The 20,386-nt window shown below is 44.3% G+C and overlaps 1 protein-coding gene across 2 annotated transcripts in view; it reads left to right on the top strand.

The window, feature by feature from the left end:
• Positions 1-20,386, top strand: part of Stk39 (serine/threonine kinase 39) — a 260,743-nt gene that overhangs the window by 46,743 nt on the left and 193,614 nt on the right. The window contains exons 1-2 of one of the 2 annotated variants that reach the window (XM_029470615.1): positions 11,317-11,359; positions 14,134-14,246. In XM_029470615.1, coding sequence (XP_029326475.1) covers positions 11,332-11,359; positions 14,134-14,246 — 141 coding nt within the window. In that variant the 5' untranslated portion in view covers positions 11,317-11,331. Of the gene's footprint in view, positions 1-11,316; positions 11,360-14,133; positions 14,247-20,386 lie in introns of those variants that run through there. The other variant, XM_021156379.2, reaches the window with a different exon arrangement.

The following is a 20,386-nucleotide window of genomic DNA, read 5'->3' as shown; positions in this document are numbered from 1 at the left end:
TATCCTGTGTGTCCTGCCTGCCTGCCTGCCTGTCCTTTGGTGAATAAGCTCGACACAACCCATGTCTCTGTCCCGTGAATTTCCCAGACAAAGGCATTAGGATACTTGCAGGGTGACTCCTTTCTACCCTCTCACCTGAGCGTTAGAATGGCCTCATGGTAACTACCTACAGTTTAACATCTGCCATCACACTTACTGCAGTCTAAAATTGATCTTGTTCATGATATTTCGAAGTCCCTGTCACCTCCCACATTAAAATGTAAACTGTAGGAGGGTAGAAAATGTATTCTCTGCTTCCTTCCCATCAGCTTAAATAATGCTTGGTCCATACTGGACAGCCCACAACATTTATTGACTGAATGAACAAGCACATACTCCCTACCCTTTTTGTATGAGCTATAAATTAAAGTTCTTCTCAACTGCAAGCTATTCCTGGTATGGTTAAAGCATTATTGACTGTGAGTATTGCACACAGTCAGTAGGTGCTGTGTGCTTTGATCACTCGCCCGCTCGCTCCTGCCCTTTTAATGAGGGAGGATTTGTTTGTTTGTTCATTCATTTGTATTGATCCTTCATGTCTGAAGGGATATGGATACTGGGACTGGATGCGCCGAAGCGCTGTCTTTGCCACGTAACAAAGTGAAACTAATTTACATTAGAATGCTCAATCCCTATCTTGGGTTTTTCCAGGATTTGGGCCCATACCCTGTCCCAGAAGTCCATAGTCCAGAAGACAGAACTAAGAGCTTGGCCAATAGGCTTTTGAGGTTGTCTTGGTAGCAAGGTAGATCACAGGAGTGATTAACAGTCTTGTAAGCACTGGGAATTCAAGAAAGAAACATTAGTTAACCAAAACTATGGCATCCAGTAAGGTCAAAGAAAAATCTTATAAAAGCTAAACAATTCTTTTTGAAGCAGAATAAATGAAACACAAAGGAAATGCAGAAGTTTGTTAAGAGATTGGTTTAACAAGCCCCATTGGTCTAAATCAACAAAGCTATTAAAAAGTGCAAGAAGTGTGGTAAATGACTCCCTGGTCACGGAAACACATGCCATTCTCACATCTCTCAGTAGAACAGGTGCCACTCATCTGAGTACCTGGATCGCCTGCTCTAAGGATGGACTTTCACTGCAGAGCTCGGGGAGATGGTCCAACCTACAGAGTTCTTACCATCTAATCATGAGGCTGCGAGTTCAGATTCCCAGCCCCCACATAAAAAGCTGGTTTTGGGTGCTGGAGAGATGGCTCAGCCGTTAAGAGAACTAGCCGCTGTGGCAAAGACCTGAGTCTGTTCCCAGCACCTGTGCAGTGACTCACAAACATTCCAGTGCTGATCTTATCTTCTCGCCTTTGTGGTACCATGCACACAATAGGTGCACATACATACATACATACATACATACTTGTAAACATTCATCCTCATAAAGTTAAATAAATAAATATTAAAAAAATAAGCTATAATCCCAGTACTGGGAGACAGAGACACCAAGAATCAGGGGCTTTCTGTCTGGCCTGTCAGTGAGTCGCAGGTTCAGTGACAGACACTGTAATAAACAAGGCTGTTCTCTGGTTTCACATGCACATGTACACAGGTATACCCATAGCCATATATACACAAGCACACAGGTACATACATACACACAGGTCCAAAAGTAGTTTCAATAAAAAGTGTGTGTAATGACATATTTTTTATGATACCAGGTAATTTGCATATGTTGGATTTTTGACAGGTTTGCTATTGTGACGTATTTGATGTGTGTGTTACTGAGGGCTTTAATAATACTGAACAAAAGCAAATGCAATGATCTGGCTGTACTAATGATTTACTGTGTAGCCTTAGCTTCTCATATTATTTGAGGTCCCAAGCTCTCTAGATGAATAGAATACATTTGCAGGGACCAGGAGCTGTATCAGTTATTTTCCCATTGCTGCGGTATAACATGGAGATCAAGGTGACTTGGGGAAGGAAGACTTCCTTAGGTTCATGGTTCCAGAAGGATGAGGGCAGTCACGGATGTGGAGCACACATGCCAACAAGCACCCAAGAGCAGGATGCTGAGGCTGGACCTCAAGCAGGAAGCAGAGTTCACTGGGAATGTCTTTGAAACCCTTTGTGATTTCTTCCTACACCAAGGCCACACCTCCCCAGGCTCCCAAACAGCACTATCCACTGGGGAGCCAGTGTTCAAATGCCCAAAGCTATGAAGGACATTTCTTAGCCTACTTAATTGCTGGAAATGATTCTAAAGTTTTATTTTACTTGGTCTATTGAGACAGGAAATAGATTTGTTCTTATCTTTCCTTTGTAGCTCGGTTCTCAAAATGTAACTGAATATCAAGTGCTAAATGTATATGAAATAGTGTGGAGTGGATGTTGAATTGTCAATTTAATAAAGCTATTATTTACACAGAAAAACCTTAAATATGGTTTCTCATAGTGCACTGTTTTCCATCTGCACTCTTAAAGCAGGAGAAAGCCATGACTTCCCCTTCCCCTCTAAGGCATCTGCTCCTTCCAACCAGGGCTAACTTTCCCACTGTGGTTGGCCAGTAAGCTTCTAGGTTCTTTACTCTTTTGTAAGGAAGTGAGTGCCCAGAACCTTTGTGATGAGGCAAAACATGTGGTCCACGAACCAACAGCATCCTGTCACTCAGGACAGCATAGAAAGGCACAGCACAGACACAACAGACCCTCCAGATCAACTTCTGTACACCTACGTTGGAAGGTACCAGGTAACCCCTACAGTCACCTAACTGTCTGCTCACGCTTCACACCTCGGACCCTGACCCAAGTCTGTAGGGAGAAGCAGCAGCCTTCTGATTCCTCACTAGGCTCCCTCTCATACAGTTGTGGGATCTTGAGCTAGCTTCCATTAGGAAGAAACCCAGGGTTGGGCTCAGTGGACACAGGACTTATCTTGCTCTTCCTTGAATGTTTCTTCTCTTTCTTCCTGCTCAGCATGTCCTCCCATGGCCTCCAGGGTTCTCAGGACATTGCTGTCCACTAATGGTGCAGTCTGTGCCTTCATTCCTGATGGCTCCTATGTTCTGCTGTCATCTCAGACTAGTCACCTGATTTCCTGCTCTGTGGTTGAAATTTACAACCCAGGTTGCCAGGGGAGACCAGATAAGCAGCAGGTCAGTGTTGAAGATAGTGAACTCTGATGCAAAGGTAAGGAAGGCGCAGGCAGCGTGAGAGTGAATGAATGGAGGACTTCTCTCTCTAAAAGAAAAACAAACAAACAAACAAACAAAAAAACAAGACCGCACAGCTCTGTCCTTGAGCTGGAGGAAAGTATTAAGTTACTACCACTTTGTAGTAACTAGGGATGGCTAGCGACCTGAGAGCAGACAGATTTTATCCCGGACAATGAATCTTTTTCTCAGCATCATTTTCCATGTAACAGTTGTCACATGGAAGTTGTAGGGTTTGTTTTCAGAGGCATCTACCCCCGGTAGCATTCACTAAGGGGACACTAACAGGATCTGGGCCTTCGTGGGATCAGAGGCGACTGCAGCGAGGAGTCATACACACATCTCCTCAGGGTCTTGCTTTCCTCCCTTTTCTCTCAGCTTCCTGCCCATACCTCTGTTAGGACTGGTGGTGTCTGCAACCAGACTGCTCGAAGCAATGTTGCTTTGGGCAAGCAACTGATGTAGCTGTGCCCGATTCCTCAGTTATAAAAGGCAAGCCAAAGTTGGTCATTATCCACCTCTCTGCAAGGCTCTCTGTGCTAACTGTCCTCATGCATACAAGGCTAGTAATATATAAATTGGGGTCTGACACATTCTTGCTAAACAGTGTCCAAACTGTTGCTGTCCATATGATTATCCTAGACACTTGAATGGAGGTTATGGGCAGGCTAGTGACCTTTGGACGAAGGCCTCCAACGTTGAACATTGTCCTCTACAGCTGACAGTGACATCAGTGCTTAGCCTAAAGGTTCTGATATGATCAGCTGGGAGAAAAGGTTCTCCCTCGGTGAAACATCACGGGCCATGAGATCCTGCATCCTGTCCCCAGCGTTGTGTCCAGTTAGACAGGTGGCTTCTTCCTTTTAATACAAAACCCATATTCATGGAAGCAGGGAGTCTGTTTGTGTTTTTACAGCCCTTCCCATTTCTAGGTGGGTTGAGGTTGGAAGAGTCCAGACCTAGAGGCCACGGCCGTGGTGTGCATAGTCAAAGCGGGACAGTCGTGCTTCTTGGCTTTGGCCAGTGGCTCTATCTGTTTATCTGTGCAAATGGTAATGGACATTCCTTTGTGGAATGTTGGCTTCCCTGTGGCTGATTTAATCAGTAGAACAAGTGGGTTTTGCTGGGAGGAGCTACTGCCCCCTCAGAGCAGAACAGGAGAGTGTTCAGTTCTGTCAGATGTGGGTGAGGACTTTAGCATGCTCCTTTTGCCGAGTGTTAAAATAAGATATTTTTTTTCTCTGTAGAATGTGTGCACATTCTGTAGTTGAGGACCTGATAAAGTACATCCTGAGATGGGAATGGATGGTTGTCATGGGTGTCAGCCAGTCACTGGGTTCCCCTGGTGGGGATTTTCCAAGAAGTCTAGTTTCTATGAATCTGACACATTTTGTGTGGTTCCTGCCTGCTGACTGCTGGATTCATCTCTGAAGTGGGAAGCTCCCAGTGTATTCTGATGGAAATGGAGGCACAGAATCAGTTGGGCCATGACTCCTGACTCCAGAACGGAACTGGATGCTATGGAAATGAGAAGTGCCTTTAGGCTGTTAGCCTCTAAGGCTGGACACTGAGGAGTTCCCTACACTGTCACAGCCAAACTTCTGCTCAAGGAGCAGTGCAGAGGTAGAGAGCTCCGTAACTAGGTAGCACTTGCTCCTTGCCCATAGATCACGCAGCTTGGTGGCACCTCCTCTCCTTTGTCCGTATCCAGAATGGAACACATGTCTACCTCCCTCGTCTACGAATCACCTCCCCAGTGAAGGGACATGTGGTTCACCACCAATGGGATATTTACAAGGGATTTGTTTTCAGACAGTGGCTGAAGGACACCACAGGCATGTGAGTGCTGGGATGAGGGCTGTGGGGGCATCTGTGGAAGCCCTGAGGAAGTGGCTGGCTCTGCTGGCGGTTCTTCAGGAAGGCTTCAGTTCAAGCGCGCTGTACTCCGTCCCTGGAGTATATCTGTCCTCTTCCTCCATAGGAAAACAGCAAATAAATAAAGAAACGGCAACAACACATTTGCTACTGAAGACCTTGTGTGTTTGACTACAAGAAGTAGTCTTAACTTTGGAGTTAAATTCTAGGGAACCATTTTATTTTTGAGGGGCCACGTGACTGTTTAAGACCGTTTTTATTTTCTGATGTTGAGAACTGTGCCAGAGCCTTAACTCTTGCTACCAATCCCATTGAGTTGGGGGCCAGACAGATGCTCAGCACTCCAGGTGTCTAACTCATGCTTAGCATTTACCTGGATGGTCCTAAACTTAGCATTTATTATGGAAGCCCATTAAACTGCTACCTGCTTTTCTTTATGACAGCCATCCTAGTCCCTGTGCCTTCTGCAGGGGAGTGAGCATAGTTTACCTTTCATGCTTGTCCCGTGTAGGGCCAGTGTACTTTGAAACCTAAGGTAAGCTCGTTTACATTCTTTCTAGCTGGATTCCATACTCAGGTTACTGCTATCTCACTTAAAATCAGAACCCGGGGCTACCTTTTGCTTTTCTGTGGCACTAATTAGATGGTTTTTGATGAGTTCCATACAAGGGCCACCTTTCATGGTCAGGTGTGTGACCTCTAAATGCTTTGCTAGCTTGTTCAGGAAGGTCAGAGGTGAAACTTAAGGACATTTTTTCAGTTTCTCTGTCGCTGTGTCTGTCTGTCTCTCTGCTCTGTTTCTTTCTCTCTCTCTCTCTCTGTTCCTCTCTCCTAATCTCAACCCCTTTCATTAACCTGACAAAGGCAGAGGGCGTATATCAATGACTCAACTATGGTGTATACAAGGTCATTCATGTTTCTGGCTGTATTGAAAATTATGGCTTTGCTAGGCCAGACTCCTCTTGGCCTCCTGGTATGGTACGTTCCTGCGGACAGAGCACTGATAGAATCTATTTTGTACATTAATGCCTATAGCAGCTGGCATGTGATAATTCTCTCGCAGTTGTCCTTTATGAGTGACTTGAGATGTCACTGTGTATTCCTGTCACAGAGGATGAAGCAGGTGGCAGAAGTGTAGCTCTGTGAGGTTTCCTCTCTGTTTGCAGACAATCCACTGAGGCAGAGGTCAACATACAGTAAAGCAGTTTGGGACACTTCTCTGAAACATGACCGCTTCACACTGAACCATTTGTAGTGTGGTAATTTTTATTGGCATGTATCATTTGTGCGTCACAGTGGGTTTTAAAGAGAATTCTCATGTGAGACAATAGTATGTTTGGAGTGTCTTCCATTTTATGAATCTCTCCATCCTCTGTCTCTCCGTCCCTCCTCCCATCAGCCCTTATCATCTCCCTAGTCAGTTTTGCTCCTACATCCATGTCATAGACATATATGTCATTCTACATATGTAGCATGTCACATAGCTTTCATATATGAGATGCATGACTTTCATGTCATTTGTATATGATTCTTAGGTCTCTATAAAATTCAGAATCCACGAATTGTGAAAATATGCACACAGTGTTTGTTGTTCTGACATGGTCTCAATTGCCCTGGTCTCAGGGTCTCCTTCTCCAGCTATGTTGGCAGGATGTGACGTTGTTATCTATGACTCAGCTTGGAGTCCGGGATGGCCTTCATTCCGGTTGGATCCCATGCCGCCGCTCTCCCCCACCCCCCCACCCCCCACCCCCGCCCCTGCTCCTGATGCCTCACCTAAAATCACATCCTGGGGATCCTTTTGCTTTTTTAAGTTCTGTGCTGTTAACTAGATGGTTTTTGGTGAGTTTAGCTGTTGTGAACAGTTCTTCAATAAACATTGATGTGCAAGCATCTTCTGTGATAGGCTGACTCAGAGTTCTGGGGCAGATTCCCAGGAGTGGTAGAGATGGGTGTTATGGTAGGTCTATTTTTAGTTTTTTGTTTGTTTTTTATTGAGAAACCTCCATGCTGATTCCCATAGTGCTTGGACTCGTTCACAGTCCCACCAGGGCTCGGGACGAGTCCTTTTTGCCATTATCCTTGCCATCACTTGGTGTTATTTGCTTTCTCTGTTGAGTGCCATTCAGACCAGGGGGAGATGCTCTCTCAGTATAGTAGTCATTTGCATTTCTCCAGTACCTAGTACTGGTTGCACTTTTTTTTTTCACATGTTGACTGGCCAGTTGTACTTCATCTTTTGTCTGTTTGTCTGTGTTTGTGTGTGCGTGAAGGTTAAGGCCAGAGAATATCAGGTGCCTTTCACAATTTCTGTAACCTCATGTTTGAGACAGTGTCTCACAAATGCAGAGTTTATTGATTTGGATAGATTTGCTAGCCAGCCAGAATAAGGGATCTTCTTGTGTCCTCCTTCTTCCTCAGGCTGGCTTTACAGGCACACACATTTCGCTTTCTTACATTAGTGCCGGGGGTCCAAACTCAGCACTGAATTCTTATGCAGCAACTACTTTACCCACCGACCCTCCTCCCCACCCTGTGTTTCAGCATTAGCCTGGATGTTGGTTGGTTTTCTGGGTTTGGGTTATTTCGGTTCTGGAGGACTCTATGTCTTCTAGCTATCTGTCCTCAGTCACGCCTGTGTTTAGCACGGCTTCTCACCCACCTGTTCCTTCACCGGAGCGTCTCCTTCTGCTGGGCAGAGGGGTTTAATTTCATGAAAGTCTAGCTTGTTGCTGTTGTTTCCTGACCAAGTCGAGATCTTTTCGTAAAGCCTGGCCTAGGGTTGCACCTCGAGGTGTTTTCTCTCCCTCCCCCTCTCTCTCTCTCTCTCTAAGAGTTTGAGCATTTCAGGTCTTACGTTAAGGTCCCTGCTTCATCTGAAGTTGGTATTTGTATAGGGTGAGAGATAAGGATCTCATTTCACTCTCTTACATGTGAATATTTAATTTCCCTGGCACCACCAAATCATTTCTGAGATCATTTTTTTTTTCATCCAGTAAGATGACAGCTTTAGAGGCCTGGCCTAACAGATATTTTAAATTTTGGACGATCAGGTAAGAATGGGTACAACTCAGAAACCAAATATTAGTTTTATGTTTAGGAGAAGTGTGGCCCTTGGAAAGCTGCTTCTTGGCTGAAACAACGTTGTTTAAAAACAACAACGTCACACTAACCACCAGCCTTAGAAGTCCGGGAGAGCTCACACAAATCTGGCTTTGTAGCTTTTCTGCAAGCCTAGGCCATCTTTCCAGGTTAAATCGCTGTACCTCTGTGAAGCTCACACGCATCCATTCACCAGAGTCTCCCCTGGTCGGTTTCTGGTGCTCATGTGACCGGTTGGCTTTGTGGACTGTGAGGTTGGATATAAATAGAGCAGAGTGAACTGGGGAGAGAGGGCTGGAAGAAAGCACTTGAGCCAAAGCCATTTGTTTTGTGTACTGTATACTCCACATGCCAACACTTCTGTAATGAAAACCTGAGATGGCTCCGGACTGTACTCACTGGCAGAGTGAGTATATGGCTGTGGAACATAATTAAAGAGTCTTTCTATGTGCTAGGAAAGGTCCTAGCCCTTATCGAGGTTTTGATTCGGTGTTCCTCATGTAAGTAGGATTCGATGATAGACTTCTTCCCAGTGGCTGTCATGAGATCCAGAGGTTAATGCAATGCCCAGCCCCTGTCTTGCAATTTAGGGGACATGTTACTTGGGTAATCAACTACATCCTGACTTTAACTTAAATAAATGTAAAATGTTATTGAGAGAGATAGGGGAGGGAGGGAGAAAAGAAGAGAGAAAGAGGAGACACACTAGATGTTGCTGCTTATTAGAAGGAAATATACTGGTTATTGGAATAAGAGAATACTCTTAGCACAAGGGCTGATAAATTATGGCTCACCAATGCCACGGAATATTATACAGTATTAAAATGACAAGTTGACAATACCATCTGACCTCAAATGCTAGCTAGAATTCTTAATTAGGTTTTATTGTATACTGGATACCATTCCAAGGGTTTCCCATGTATTAATTTACTAGATTCTGTCAACCACCCTTTAAGTTGGGTATTATTATTGCCATCTAGCCTGTAAGAAACTGAGGCATGCAAAAATTCAATTATCCATTCAAGAATAAATAACTAATACATTGTAGCACTGGGCTGTGAATCTATGTAATTAATGGTCAAATATGGTGTAAAGGTGTGCCTTAGGATACATACTAACGTTGATCACATCAAGTTTAGCTATAGAATATTAATTCTCACTGCTGCTTGATTGTAGGAGTGGTCTTTTCCATCTTAGGTCCTACTGTTTAGCATGTTGCATCAGACCTTTAGAAGCACTGGGCATTTCGCTTCCAATTTCAATGCTTTTTCCTTCCCGTCAAACCTACAGGGCCTTCATGATGCTAAACAGAATGAAACCTATGCTAAGCAGAAGCACTTGGGCCTCAGTCCTTTAGGTTCCATACACGTACAGCCTGTAGGTCAAGCTGGCTGCCTTCGTGGTTCGCTGGGAGCAGTGAGGCCCATCAAGAGTACTGTATATTTACTCAGTTGGCTGGGTTTTTATTTCTTTAGGGATGTGAAACACATTATTGCTGTTGAGACATACAAGTAGATTTTATTAGTTTATTAAGGAAGCTGAAGTTTAGATATTAGGTCCAAAGTCACGGAGGAAATCCATACCTTTAATGTGTAGAATCTTATTTGGGGTGGTCTGAATGAGAATGGTCTCAGAGGCTCATATGTTTGCATGTTTGGTCTCCATTCCAGTTAGTGGAACTGTTTGGGAAGGATCAGGAGGTGTGGCCTTGTTGGAGTAGGTGTGGCGTGTTGGAGGAGGTGTATCACTGGGGAGAGCATTAAGGTTTCAAAAGCATATGCCAGCCCGAATGTCTCTGTCTCTGTCTCTCTGTCTGTCTGCCTGCCCCCTAGCCCCCCCCCCCCCAATCCACCTCTGCTTTGCTGCTTGCAGATCAGGATGTAAAGCTCTCAGCTAATGCTCGCTGTCATGGTTCTCGGTTTCTTAATCATAAGCAATCCCCCAATTAAATGCTTTCTTTTTAAGCATTGCCTTGGTCATGTGTCCCTCCCTTCACAGTAATAGAACAGTGACTAAGACATTCATCTAACCTCATTTTAAAAGATCTTGCTAAGCTATGATATGGAAACTGTAGTGATTTACCAAAGGCACTTCAGGTGATTCTTGCCTCTGGTTATAGACTTAATTAGGTCAGCACTTGTAATTAGCATGGCGTTCACCACAGGTGTCAGTGGCAGAGTGGCTTAGAATAGACATTGAATGGCTTTGTGTCAGTGTTCTGGGGCTGCAGTAACAAAATAGCATGGAGCAAGTGGTCTGAAGCACAGACTAAAATTTACTTCCATAGTTCAGGAGGCTAGACAGTACAGTTCCAGGTACTGTCCACCGGGGTTTCCGGAATTCTGTCTCCCTCGTTTGCAGACCCAGTGACTTTTCCCCGAGTAAGGAGAGAGGAGAGTGAATTCTTCCTTGGCAATTCCAATGATGCTAATTGTCATCCCTGATGCACCTCTGATTTCTATGCTCCCAAGAGGCCCTTTCTCTAAATTTATCATGCTTTGGGACTTTACCATATGTGTTTTAATCTGTAGTAAAAGTTCAGGCTACCGTAGCTACCGATCTCGTCTTTTATTCTGCATAGGAAATGATCAAAATGAAAGATTTATCCAGCTTGTATCAGGAGCAGCCACCTTTGGACTTCTATCACCTAGTGAATTGCTTGCCACTCAGCAGAACTTGAGTTACTGTTTAGTTTTGCCGATGAATTCATGTAAGTGAAGAATTAATATCGGTGTTTTCCTGTGGCTGTTAAGCCTATTCCTTGAAATGAGGTTGCCAGGGAGTAGAGTTTCAAGGGGTTGTTACGGTATTAGGCTCTGTGAATGTTGGTTCATGTAATGGAAATACCTCTGAGGTAAGTACGAAGGAACAAGGTGCTGATGGCTGACTGAGGAGTCACAGGAGACCCACACTAAGACGGTTGCTCATGGTGAAGGTGAAATTTACATCTCAGTCTCTGATTTCCTTTCTTCTTTTAACAGAAGAAGCACTGGAGTCTGTGTTAGTTTCTTAAATACTTGTCGAAATCCAAAGTTATGACACTGAATTGCATATCCAGGATGTATTCCTTTGGGTAACTTGATGTGTGAATGCAGCTATGGAGTTTTCTGGTGATTGCTTCAGTTCAAGCAACAGCAGGAACGAGGAAATGAGAACACATGCTCACAAAGACAGACCTGTACCTTGGTAATGAATTCAAGGAAACTCGGCCTCTGGCTGCAATCACCATAATTTCTATCTAAACCTTAGAAGTGGTTCTTTACCTGGAATTACCAGAAAGTTACCAGAAAAAAAAATCTACATTGACTTAAAACATCCTGACAAGATGGGAATACATAACTTTCTTAGTCTGGCACATGGGCCACCATCCTAGAGAACATTTTAACTCATGATGGATGGGTGTCTGGAATAAAATGAAAAATGTTCAAGGCTCTCTAATCCCAAGGATGCTAGTTCTTAGAAACACACCATCAAATGTTAGTGAGTCATAGTTCAGCATTAAGGAAAGGCTCCGTTTAACCCTTCGCTTGCTTCCACTACACATTCTAACGCTTGCTTATTTATTGGATCTCCAAGCCTACCTTTTCAGGCTTCCCTTTAATCTGTTCAGCAAAGTACATAAAGCTCCTTAAAGCAAAACTGTCTTCTCATTAATTCTAAATGGCCCTTTGAAAAATTGTCAGGTCACTTCTTCCTCCCCATCAAAGCATGGGCTTCCTTTAGCCCTGGGACTCTTCACTCTATTACAGCAGGCTTCCAAGTTTAGATCACGACTCACAGTAGAACATGCTTTGAACCAAAGCCGCACAAAGCTGTTCTCAGCTCTCCCTGGCAAGTTATATTCTGAAGAGAAGCTTCAGAAGGAAGGCCTCCGCCCACCGAAAAACTGAATCCACGACCCACTAGTGTATCCTGGCTGGCAATCTCGAACCAGCCTACCAACCAACCAACCAACCAAACACATTCTCTCTCTCTCTCTCTCTCTCTCTCTCTCTCTCTCTCCCCCTCCCCCCCCCCACACACACACTAACCAGCATGCCTTGCTCTGGGGTCTTAGGCCTACGTTCTTCTATTACGGAGGGAGGACTATTCCTTATGGCAGTGGGCTTCTGCCATAGAGCTTCAATATTTCCTGCCTGAGATAAAAGTCATTATTCTTTAGCTGGCTGTCGTTCTAACCAGTAAGATGCTCACTATAAAGCAGGAGACTTCCCACTTCTCCCTCATTGGAGAATCCTTATTTGTGACCACATTCGTGAATGTATTAGTGGGAATCTCAGCCTGAAGTTGTAAGTCAAGGGCTGTTGGGAGGGAACCTGATGTTATATGCACCTGTTAATTAAGGCCTTTATGGGAGCTGGCCTGCTTTTCCTTCTTCAATTGCTCTGATTTGAAAATACTGGAGACTGTATTAAGGGTGGAAGAGAGGAAGATGGAAATTGACGTCAGAGTGATCAGGCCTGATGCCAGCATCTAGTTAAACTGTGGATGTCTCTGCTAGGTTTCAGGCTCACTGCTAACCAGCTACTTAGCGCTTTCTCCGAGGCTCCCTTCACTGACAGTCTCTTGTTCTGGGAAAAGCCCTGTCACACAACGGTACTGTCCCTGCTCCTGAAAGGGAGGCTCACTTGCACCTTTTCTGCAGGGTGGTTCTCTTTGGTTGAGCTATTTAGTATTGAAGAAATATTTTCCTGGCAAGGCCGACACAAGCAAGGAAGGGCAGGCTGTGCTCCGGCTTGTGGGAAGTAGACAAAGAGCACAGACGTGGGCGTCTGGCACACTGACTCAGATCCCAGCCCAGTACTTACCTATTAGCTATGTGACCTGGGGCAGCTTTGCCAGGTTGCCCGTTTTCTCACATATAAAATGAGGCTGATAATAAAGATGCACATGCTTTTAGTTTTATGGTTACAGTGCTACTGTGCTGTGGGTGCTCAGCAATTGGGGTTGACACAGGTTGGGCTCCTATGTGTGGGAGCCTTGAAGGCAGAGAACATGGAGGGTACTAGGCTGATCTTCCAGGTCTCTAGGTCCCAGCTGACGGGGCTGTGGAGGTCACATTGTTCCTAAATCAGCTCTCCCAGATGAAGGTTAGAGAGTCACATATGTACCCTTTGTGTAGTCCTATGTTTAGGCTGTGTTTCTTTTATTGGATATGTGGGGCTGGGAAATTATTTGTGAGTGGTGGAGTGCCATTTTTGGTATGATCTGCAGAGTTAAGATGCCTTGCTCGAGGGGTCTTTTGGCTTGGTGGGATATAAATCTGATTAGAAGCTCTCAGTGGCGTGCTACAAATCATTACCCCTCTACGTTCCGTTCTTAAAAAATTTGGATAACAGCATGGCTCCGTCTTTTAGGAATTTTAAGTGCATTAGCTAATGATGATCAAGAGACCTTAAAAAATATGAAATTCCCAGGAATGCCAAGAGCTTTTGTTAGCAGACTGGCATTATTTCGCTTGGCATCCTTAAGAGCTGTGTTTTAAACAAGAGCATCCTACGGCGGATTTCTGGTTATTTTTTTTCCTAGTTGTAGAGCAAGAGCTGACCCCCATCCCAACCCCCACCACCAGGAGTGTTCAGGATGCTAAGATGCAGGACCCGATGGAAGTCCTGAAGTAGCCCAGGCAGGACTGGCTGACTTGGGTTGCATTGAAGTAGAGGAAGAGTCTGGGATGTAAGTGTAGTTGAAGTGAGTCTGGACCCAAGGGTCATCACCATTTCAAGCAGAGTTGTACTCATCCTGCTGGTCCCATGTCCTAAGAGAAACACCTGGAAACACCCAAATACCCCTGTCTCCTCTGGATACTTACTGTAGGACTTCAGGGACTCTTTGAAGATGCCACTGGTAACATTTTGAATATTTCCAACTTAAATTACAGGCATTTAAGACAGAGATACATAGGCAGCAGTACATCAGTGCAGTATATGGGAGCCGATTTCCTCTTTATTTTGTTTCAGGCAGCGGAGCAACTGCAGTGGTTCAGGCAGCCCTATGCAAACCCAGGCAAGAACGCGTAGCCATAAAGCGGATCAACTTGGAAAAATGCCAGACGAGTATGGATGAACTCCTGGTGAGTATAAGGGGAGGAGACTCCTGGTACTTGCTCTCCCTGGCCCGGGGCTTGTGGGATGGGGATGGGTGGGTATGAGCCGCACCCTTTTCTTCTCCCCTGGGGATGATCTATGATTAATAGTGTTGATTGCAGTGTTGGGTCTGCGCAGCCCCCAGTGGTCTCAGTGTGACACTCCATGCACGTTGTGTGCTCCGCCCTGAGGTCATGTGGTTTCTAACTCCAGAGTGTGATGTCTGGTTTCCTCTGGCCCTTCTCTGAGAGTTCATGACATAGCTGTGAATTCTTCCAAATGTACCTTTTGCTCCTTTGTGCTTCTATAAATTACAAAATCACGTATGAATTTGGTTTTCTTTTGTAATGTATGGCAGACTCCATTTCAGTTGCTGACACGTTTGTTACTCTCGAATGTGTACCTTGTATTTCGTATCTGAAATGAAGCACTTACAGAAAGAGTTGGAGCTTGTTTGCTCTATAGTAGGTCTGACTATAGGAGCATTGGCGGGTTGAGGGAACATTTGCTTTTGGCTTAACTGACTCATTATTAAATGAACAGCTTAGCAAATGGTTATTAGTTACCCAGCAAACTGTGAAGGGTTTTGGAGTTTAATCTCATAAATATAGTTGTCGTTCTGCCTGCCAGGTTCTTTTTTTTTCTTTTTTTCTTTTTTTTTACCTTTTGGCCATTTATTTCAGGATAAAAGAAAACTGCAGTGGAGAAGTTAGCTCACTGGTTATCCCGACGCTAATCCCAGCACAAATATTAGTCCAGTAGCACCGTACAAGCGACAACGTATGATGACAGTTGGCTCCACATGAAGAAGCCTTTTGTTTTATTCTACGTTGGGAATGGAATGCCATTAACAAGAGCTTTTTGTCTGTCCTCAGAATATAGCTTTTATTTCAGGCTTAATTACAGTACACTATAGTATAAATTAAGTTCAAGGATAAAGCTGTACTTTTCCAGATCTGTTTGGCCTTCCATTTTAAATCAGGTTACACAATGCATAGATCTCAATGGGACCGAAGCAGTGGATTGCCAGTCAAAGCTCAGATTAGGGCAAGGGCTCCTGCAATTACATATTAAACATTATTGGTTAAACAATAATCATTCACTTATGGAGGTTCTTTTTTTTTCTCTCAAAATTTCAGCCGTGCATTGCCTGCATGGGTGTTGTACTGTGTAGGACTTACCTGTCTCTGACTGTGTAGTCACCAGTACAATTGTGTCTTTGTCCTCCTCCAGTCCCCAAGGTCATCTTCCCTGGGTGGAAAGGGCATTGACTAACCAGTGGGGAGAGCTGGGTCCTGCTTCAGCCACTGACTTGATTTTTAGCTGTAGCTTGATTTTGCATTGCCTAATAGCTTTGGGTCGTTTTAAGAGAGCGCCGAAGCGGAGGGTTCTTGTTGGGAGTCTTCGTTTTCTGTGGCTCTGCATGAGGGTGCGTGGCTTTCTAAATCAAGAACCGTGCATTAACACTCATGCCTTGTTTGAAATCTCCCGTTAAGAGCTCTCCTGTGCCGCTTGCGTTTCGCTGTGGTCTCTGCCGGATCCTCAGCCACCAAGTGTTTATACAGTGTGTACAGCTTGAGTTACGCCTGCTCCCCGGCAGTCTTGGAAGCAGTTTTCAAGCTGTGCCCCCGATGCTGTGGTCTGGTCTCTGTCAAGCTCTGTGTCGCCCAGGGCCGCTGGTAGCTTTTATTTATTTATTTATTTATTTATTTATTTATTCATTTTTAATCACACTTGGCAAACAGGCATGATGGTCCAGTTAGGGCTAGACGGGAGATCAGCAGAGACATCCTTACTCCAGGGTCCCTTTGCTGGGACCATCACAGGCTGTTTGCAGCTTAGCAAGCTGTCTGTTTAAAGGTGGTGTTTTTCATTCCTCTGTGCGTGGCTCCATCAGACTCTCTGAGCTTGTCCATTAGCAGTAGTTAATTTTTCTGAGCCCTTTCATCTTGCTGCAGTACTACCCAAGCTCTAGAAAACACATGCATACTTATTTATTCAATAAAATAAAACAATGTCATTCTCAATTTAAAGGATGTTAAATTAATAAATGAATTGCTTTGGCCTTTACTTAACTTCGAACCTTGGGCCTTTCGGTGTGTCGATGTATTTAGAGATGGTGGGAGGGATGGCTCTGGTACTTCAGAATATACTGCTGTTACTAGCCTGTCCGAGGCCATCAGGCCTTTGTGGTCCAGATGACGGACATAGGAGCTTTGTGTGGAGTAGAGTCGCCTGCACCCTTTTGACCTCTGCCACTGCTGTTGCTTGCACTTTCATTATTCCTATGGTTTCACATTTTGGCAGTGTTTGGGCATCCGGTATCCTAGTAATCCTTTAATTCCATGAGTGTGTATTATCTCCAGGTTGGGGCACTGCCTCGTCTCATAGAGGGTGCCATGTGTTAACTGGAAACCATTGTTCTTAGAAGAAACAATGGCCCACTGGGGGCTTTATCTTGTGAGAGCATTATGTCATAGAAGTCACAATTATCAACTATTTACCAGCTCCTGGAACATCTGCCTCCCCCAAAGGATCTTTCACCCCCAGACTGATACTCCCTGCTCTGTTCCCTACCCTTAGATCTTTCCCGAGTTCATGGTCCTTGTCCCATGATAGGAGGGATCTATACGCAGAGCCTGACGTGACCTCACACAGCCGCTTCGGACAGTTGTCCACACAGAGCCACAGTACCTTTCCTGTAATCATGGCCTTGACTCCAGGTTTTGCTGAATAAGGAGACAAGTTGTTTAAAAGTGTTAATCATGGTGCCAACTTCTCCAAGAATAAAGGGAGGAAAACAATGTCAGATGAACTCACTGGCACCGAGTAAGTGCTGATTTAAACTTCCCTGCTGAAATGAGTTCGCCTCCAGTTCTTCAAGGTTAAGCTGGTGGAGGATACAAAAGCACATTTATCTGTTTATCTGATAGATACTTAAATATCATTTCTATAGCGTGCTTCATCTGTTAGAAGGTTAAGCCACAGGGCTGTATATTGAATTTCAAGGCTGGCTGTTCGTGCAAAACCTTGTTTGATGTAGTTTAACAGTAACTCGAGGAGAGGGCGCACAGTGAATAGTCGCATTCAAGTAGACTGGCTGACGTTTAAGTTCTCTAAACTTGGGCTTTCTCTCTGTATGGCTTTGCATTTTTCTTGTCTGTTGCGGAGTGTGCCCGTGACTGGCTGTAGCCTGTCAGGATGAAGTGACCATTGTGTTTTATGTCCTCCTCTCTCAGCACGTGCTCTGGCCAGTCTAAGATTTGTTGGCCCCCATACTTCAGTGTCAGCCCGCATTCCGAGGAGGTCCTGTTATAAATGGAAAGTTAAAGCAGCTTATCACCTCTGGAATGTCTCTTTTCGTGGTGAAGCAGGGATCTGTGAATTTCACATTTCCCAAATGCTTAGATGCTAGAAGGTTCTTGTTCCTTGGTCTAGCAGTAAGTCAGTCTCTTCATTTGGGACGAGGAGGAGCAGTGAGATTTTTGAGCAGTGGACGCCTTTCTGACCCCTGTGTTGATTGGGAGCTACTTCAGCAGGCTGATAAACAGATTTGCCTGCTCTGCAGTGGGAATTTTCAGACTTGCTAAGTGAGGTTGACCCTTCTCGTGCAGACTGGTGAGCTCCTTTTGGAGGGAGCTCTGAGCCTCTTGAAAGGGTTTGCTTCCCTGGTTTGGGGTCAGCTTCAAAGGTTAGAAACACTACCCTAGGGCACCATTGAATCTTCTTAAAATCCATTATATAAGCAGAGAATTAAGCATCTCTTTTTTTTTTTTTGAAGGCATCTGTCTTTTCAGACCATCATCAGATAATAAAATAAATTCCATAAACATACCACTCATCTCTATTTACCTTGTAATTGAACTTTTCTTCCAGGATGTTTTTCTTTATCCGGAGGCTACTGAACATTTTTGACTCATGAGCTAATTCGGCTTTTTTTTTTTTTTTTTAAGGATCTCATCATGCAGCCATTATTTGCTGTAAACATCCCTTCTCCTGCCTCAGTCTCCCACGTGCTGGGATTATAGATGTGTGCCACTGTGCCCAGCATTTTCTTGAACCCTAGTTTTTAACCATTTGTCTCTTCTCTTTAGCTCTGACTTGGGTCCCCTGGGTTTTAGGTCTGTCTTTGGTTTAGCTACGGAGAACTCAAGTCCATCTCCCCTGTGCTGCTGAACTATCAATTCATTATTATTAGCAGTTGTAATCATTAGGCCATACATTGTAGGAGGAACCTTAATTCAGCAGCCAAAGCTCCCTTTTCTTTAAGAGAGCAAGGCAGTGGGGAGCAGAAGAGAAAAGAAAAGAAAAAGAAAGGAAAAAATCGTTCAGGGATGACATTATGAAATTATGTTGTGATTTCAGTTTGTGATGGATGACAGATGTGGACAAAGTCATTTCAAAGGAAACAATGACAATATAAAGTGCTGACTGCTGAGTGCCGTCGGAGGGGAAAGGAAAGGTCCCAGAGCCAGAGGCTGTGCCTGCTTCCTACTTAACCCAGCACAGCTGCCCAGGGTAGGGAGAACTTACCCTGCGGCTCCCTCTCCTTCATTCAAAGAGAATCACCTCCTTAGATGGCAGAGGTTCACCTCCCTGCGAGTTCTAGGATTGTGGCTGTTTGAAGCTAAGATCTTTAAAAACATACACTTTCAGATTCACTTAAACAAGAACACAGATTACTAGCAAGTTGTGCCGTGTGTGCGTTTACTGCAGTGTTGTGCTGTGGAGAGAAAGCTCTTCTGTGAAGTTCTGGATCTGGGCATGCCATGTGCTCTCTTCTCCACTTAGACGCCCATCCCAGTCTCACAGGTTGCCCTCAGTTGTCAGAGTTCTGGCTTCTGCTCTTGGCTTCCTCCATCATCCTTGTCAAGGCAATTTGCTCTGCCACAGACAAGAGTCATCCATAAATCAAGACTTTTTTTTTTTTCTTTCCTCCTCAGCAAAAAGGCATTGCTTGCTGCTGCTGGGGCGATTATTTTTCTATTCTTTTCATCTCCTGCTCCCTCTCTCCCTTCCATCCTCTTTTCTCTCCTCCCCCTCGTTAGAAGCATAAATTAGCTTTGATTTATAGAGTGTTGCGGAGAAACCAAAGCTTTGGATAGTTCCCTAGTTTAATGATCATATTGAGAGCAATAGTTAACCTCTAACCGTAATTAGATGCAGGATTTCCAGTCTGTTCATTGCAGGCCTCCTGAGAACAAGTCCCTGCTTTATTTGAGGCTTAAAGGAAACAAACAAGCAACCTCCCCCCACCCCCAAATAAAACCAAACTTTGTCTGTGCTGTGTTAGCAAAGCTGCTCCTTTTTCAAGTCCTATTTATTGTTTATTGCAGGAAGATTACCCTGCGCTAGAGAGCTTCCAGCTTTGCAAGTTGGCCTCCAAACAGCACTTTATGATTGCCCTGGAGTAGTTTCTAATTCTCTTGAACGTATTAATTTTCTAATTAGTGAATTGTCTACCCATCGTCCCCCTCATTCCTCCTCTGACGTGGGACCCATTGCATTCGGCTCTTCAGTGCAGTCTCTTACCTCACGCCTTCAGTGATGGAATGCAAACCCGCTTCACTTCGTGCAGCGCCACTTGAACAGTTTAGGTTTCAACCGTGTATTTTCTACTTCTCACCACACAGCTCCGGAATTGGTTTCATCTCTTTCAGTGTTTTGAGTGTTTTTTTTTTTTAATGAAACGTTGCCCAGTTGGAGTCAGGGTTCAGAAGGGAATTTGGGGAAGGGCTATTTTGAAGACCTGGACACGTGTTAAATAAAGGAGAGAATAATTACTTATGCCCAAAGCAAATCCTCTTCTGTAGTTCTGAACTTACATTGGCCTATAAATATGTATAATTTGGTTGGAAAAATAGTTTTCACTTTTAGAATGTCACATTTAAAAGTTATGTCACAGTTTCTTCACATACTAATTAAATAATACCAATTGAATTTATATTTAACTGCACTTGTTAGAAAATTTTGCTGAAATGGCTGTACTGGCTATTTTTGTGTCAACTTGACACAGCTGGAGTTATCATAGAGAAAGGAGCTTCAGTTGAGGAAATGCCTCCATGAGATCCAACTGTAAGGCATTTTCTCAATTAGTGATCAAGGGGGAAAGGCCCCTTGTGGGTGG

This window comes from Mus caroli, chromosome 2, assembly GCF_900094665.2.
Source record: "Mus caroli chromosome 2, CAROLI_EIJ_v1.1, whole genome shotgun sequence".
Lineage (NCBI taxonomy): Eukaryota > Metazoa > Chordata > Mammalia > Rodentia > Muridae > Mus > Mus caroli.
This window is presented reverse-complemented; position numbering and strand designations above follow the sequence as displayed.